At 42.8% G+C, this 4,262-nt stretch overlaps 1 protein-coding gene across 1 annotated transcript in view; it reads left to right on the top strand.

The window, feature by feature from the left end:
- Positions 1-456: 456 nt before the first annotated feature.
- Positions 457-4,262, top strand: part of CDC42BPG (CDC42 binding protein kinase gamma) — a 110,438-nt gene continuing 106,632 nt past the window's right edge. The window contains exon 1 of the mRNA XM_018554317.1: positions 457-788. Within this exon, the coding sequence (XP_018409819.1) occupies positions 611-788 (178 nt within the window). The 5' untranslated portion in view covers positions 457-610. The remainder of the gene's footprint in view (positions 789-4,262) is intronic.

The raw sequence follows: 4,262 nt of genomic DNA, 5'->3' as shown, positions 1-4,262 counted from the left end.
GCACAATGCTCTGTGTAGATATGTGTGTGCGTGACGGCTGGAGAAAGTGTGGCTGGATGTGTGGGTGATTGTATGCATGGTATGTGTCTACCAATGTAAATGCGTAGTGTGGTGCGGTGCGTATGATTATCCTAACAAGCTAAGGTGAGCTTGGGCATCTAGGTGTATGATATAAATGAGTGATCAGGTTCCTCATTGCATCCCAAGTTAGATTCACCCATAAGCTGTGACAAGTTCAGAAAAAGTCAGCCAAACGCATTCAACCCCAGCACAGCTTTTATGTATTTTAAAGGAACACTGACATTGTCAGAAAGGGGACATACAATAGTGTTTCATCTGACAAAAATGTCACCGTGCTGCTTATATTACAGTTAGTATTTCTATTATCTGTGTCCTTTAACAAGAGACCTGTACTAGGGCCTAGAATTTTCAGGGCACGCCAAGGTTTGTGGTAGCAAATGTGAAGGAACGTTCATCCGTTTTTAAGACTTTGTACATTCTGGATAAACTGTATACGCTCCATAGTGGGCTCTTCTGATCTGGAGTGAAAAAAAATTGCGACTTTGCTGGGTTTTCTTGCCCTGGACATTGGTACAGGAGGACCATCAAGATGTCTGTGGAGAGAAGACTGAAGGACTTGGAGGACATGGTCCTTAAAGGCCCCCATGGGTCTGGATATCAATCGTTAAGCGTGGAAACTCTTTTAGACGTCCTCATCTGCTTGTGTCAAGAATGCAGTGTAGCACCTCTCCGTCGGGACAAGAACGTGTCAGAATTCCTGGCCTGGGGTAAGAACATGCAAATTTATTTCTCATTATTCATTGTGTGATATGTTTGGCATTGGCGCATACTATGTGGCTAATGTCAGACTTTTGAGTGAGGTCAATTTCATCCAGAAACCTTTTGTTTAGTTGTAAAATATATTCTGGCTGTTTAGAGCTGTTTGTTGTCTTTTTTTAATATAGTGACTCAGTCTGAAAACTATTCATTTGGGCCCAGCAATGAGAGTTACATTTTTAAATGCTGACTGGTTTAAGGCCCCATTCACACCAAAAGGTACTCGCTGGTCCTAGGAGGGTCCATTGACCTGCGATTGTACCTTCTGATTCATGTGCGTTCCATTCGCCATTTTTTCTTTCTTTTTGGACAAGCTTTATGTGAAGAAATTAGGGCTGTGGAAATTAAAGATTAATTTCTCGATTAATCGTTAAACTTTTTGATTAAAATAATTTTGATCGCTAATGAAAACACTCACCTCTCCGCCGGCTTCCCGGAGTCCCGTCGGCGATCCGGTGACGTCACGGACATCGACGTCACCAGACTCCTTCCCCAAGTGGCTCTGTCGGCTAACGAAGGGAAGGGGGGAGGAGTCCGGTGACGGCTAACGAAGGGAAGGGGGAGGAGTCTGGTGACGACGATGTCCGTGACGTCACCTGACTCCTCCCCCCTTCGTTAGCCAACGGAGCCACTTGGGCCGGTGAGTTTGTCCAAGAAACTTTCTACACGACCACCAGCCAAGGCATTGGCCTATACACATACAGCACAGAAATGAAGTAATAAAATGAACTCGGATCACACTAATCCAGCAAGTTATTTTTTCTGAGTTGCCCCACTCAAGCGGCTGCCATATTGAGTGGGGCACGTGAGATTAATAACGTGCTGGATTTGTGTGATCCTAGTTAATTTTATTACTTCATTGCTGTGCTGTATGTGTATAGGACAATGTAGTTGGATCTGCATGTGTGCGTTATAATTAATCGAAAGTAATCGATTTTAAAAAAAAAATTAATCGAACATGAAAATTTTAATCATTACCAGCCCTAGAAGAAATATGTCGAGTGGATATACGTCACTGTAAAGCCTGTTGTGATGACAGAAGTAGAGCATGCTCTACAATTTCAGTGCAACGGACGTCAACACAATGCAACGCATCAGTTTGAACTGTCCCATTCACACCCATACATTTTTCGGATCCGGTGTGAATGGGCCTTAAAGGGTTTGTCCACCCAAAGCTAATCTTTTGGATATGGACAGATAATGGGTGGTTAAAACATGCATTGGCTTCTGGAAACTTTTCGGAGTCTTTAGTGAGGAGGTCTTCCTACTGATGTTCCTGGCTCTTCATAGACAAGAGTCCTCAAACTGCAGTATATTTTATGTAGAATCCAGCAGGGGAGAATGAAGCCCCCCTCCTAATTGATATAGTAGGTGGCTGGGGCTTGGTACTTAGCTGCAGGGAACCTTCCACCAAAGTGCCCAAAGAGATATATAAAAATGTCGGGGATTCAATCTACCAGACTCAAAGTTCCACTTTCGGCTACGCTGGGACTTTAAAGCTAGGTTCACACCTAGGCCATTGCTTTGGTGAGCTGTTTTCGCGCAATTTTGCTTGAAAACCGCGTGGTTGTCAATGCATAGAGATGTCTATGGGACCCAAACCGCACAACAAATACCCAAAAACAGCTGCTGCATCTTTTTGCGCGACAGGCGATTTCAGCCGTGCAACACAATGGTATAAACAGGCTCCATTGACTTTGATGGGAATCTGTGTTTTGTGCGATATCGGGCGGCTAAATCGTCTAGGTGTGAACCTAACCTAAAGTGTTTCTGTGTTGTGCAACTGTACGGCAAATCAATAGATTCAGTCTGATGCCCTCCTCCCAGCTGCACATTCTTATTTGTTGTTTTTGCACGTTACGATTCAGTAACTGGTAGCAAAGGAAGATGGGCCTGTGTAAGATCTGAGTCACTCACAGATTACACGGGGCTGAGGACTCATGTAACCGTGCTGAGCCAATCGGCAAGCACCAGCGCTATCATATGGAGCGACTTGACTTCAAAAGTGTTACATTCTATGCACTTGAAAACTTCCTGTCCTCCCAGACACAGCAAAAATCTGGTGAATATCTCCCATAAATAAGTGTCCCTTTTGGTAGATTTCCCCACCACTGATGTACCAGTGACAACTGTAAAACTCCCCCCTCACTTTCTCTCATGGCAACAATGGTTACCAGGAACATTTGTAAAGAAAGATCTCCCCAGTGGGGACACAAAAGCTGACAGAGGCTCTAACTACTTCCAACTCCTATTAAGATGTGGAGAAATGTTTTGGCTGCAGTTCTACTGGGAAAGTACGCATTGTAAGGATCCAATGTATACATGTCTTGTTATCCGTGTGAAAGCACTGGCAAAGCCTGCAGACATACAGATACTGATTTTCTGTGAGCTGGTAATAGCTTAGGTTTAGGCACGAAGCCCACATGACAGCGTTTCATTGGCAAATGCTTACTAAGAAACTGATCGTTGTCAAAATGCATGGCAGAGGGACATACTACTTTACCCATTCCCCAGAAGTCAGGGTTCTGGATGTGCTGTTAGAAGAAACATTCTAACAAACCAGGTGTGATTTTGCAGAGTAAAGTGCTTACTGTGCAGCACTATGCTTACCTTAAAGAAGAACTCTGGGGAAAATTATTAAAGTAGAACTATGGGGTCAGGGCTTTTTGCAGTGCAGGGTTAGCCCAGCTGCATGGGTTTTGCCCAGAGTTCTGCTTTAAAGTCTGTGCTCATATTGGTAAGATTTCCCTTCACTTCAGTCAGGACAAATACATCTTTCCATTGGAGACACAGACAGACAGCAACTAAACACTTTTTTTAGTAAATTGTGGAAAGGTTTAAATCTTTGTCAGAATAATAGTTCTAGTGTGTGGAGAGAAAAGCTACTGACATGTTTACATAAAGTTTAGAAATTAGGTTTTATTAGGAGTAATGTTTAATACATTCAACATGTTTCAGGGGCTTAGAAAGGTCCTCCCTTCATCAGGGTTTGAGAAAAGAAAGCAACATATACTGGACTTGTGATGTTTAGATTGTTCTCAAAAGAGTGGTGAAAGGATCTGCCCCAGATGCTGCTTCTACAGGTTGTTACAGCTGTGTTTTATCTTCCTGTTGCGGTGGCTACCACTCCCCTCAACCCCTGTCCTGTTGTCACAGGGATAGAAAGTGAGGTGTAAGCTCAACGGGTCAGGGATAACGATGAAAGACAGAGTATTTACTCTTCCCAAATCGATTGAAACTGAATTTTTATTATTATTACATTTTTTTATTGTTACAGTTTTAGGGTCCATTTTATCTGTTCATTGTGTTAATGTGCGGGGCAAAGCACCGTACATGGGTTCACACGTTACAGTGACATTTAATCTCAATGGTATCCCAATGTACGTTTTTATCCCATTATTATTATTATTAATAATAATATTTAT

This window comes from Nanorana parkeri, unplaced genomic scaffold (assembly GCF_000935625.1).
Source record: "Nanorana parkeri isolate BGI_ZX_2015 unplaced genomic scaffold, ASM93562v1 scaffold153, whole genome shotgun sequence".
In the NCBI taxonomy this organism is placed as follows: Eukaryota; Metazoa; Chordata; class Amphibia; order Anura; family Dicroglossidae; genus Nanorana; species Nanorana parkeri.
Note: the sequence above shows the minus strand (reverse complement) of the source record. Positions and strands in the feature narration are given on the sequence as shown.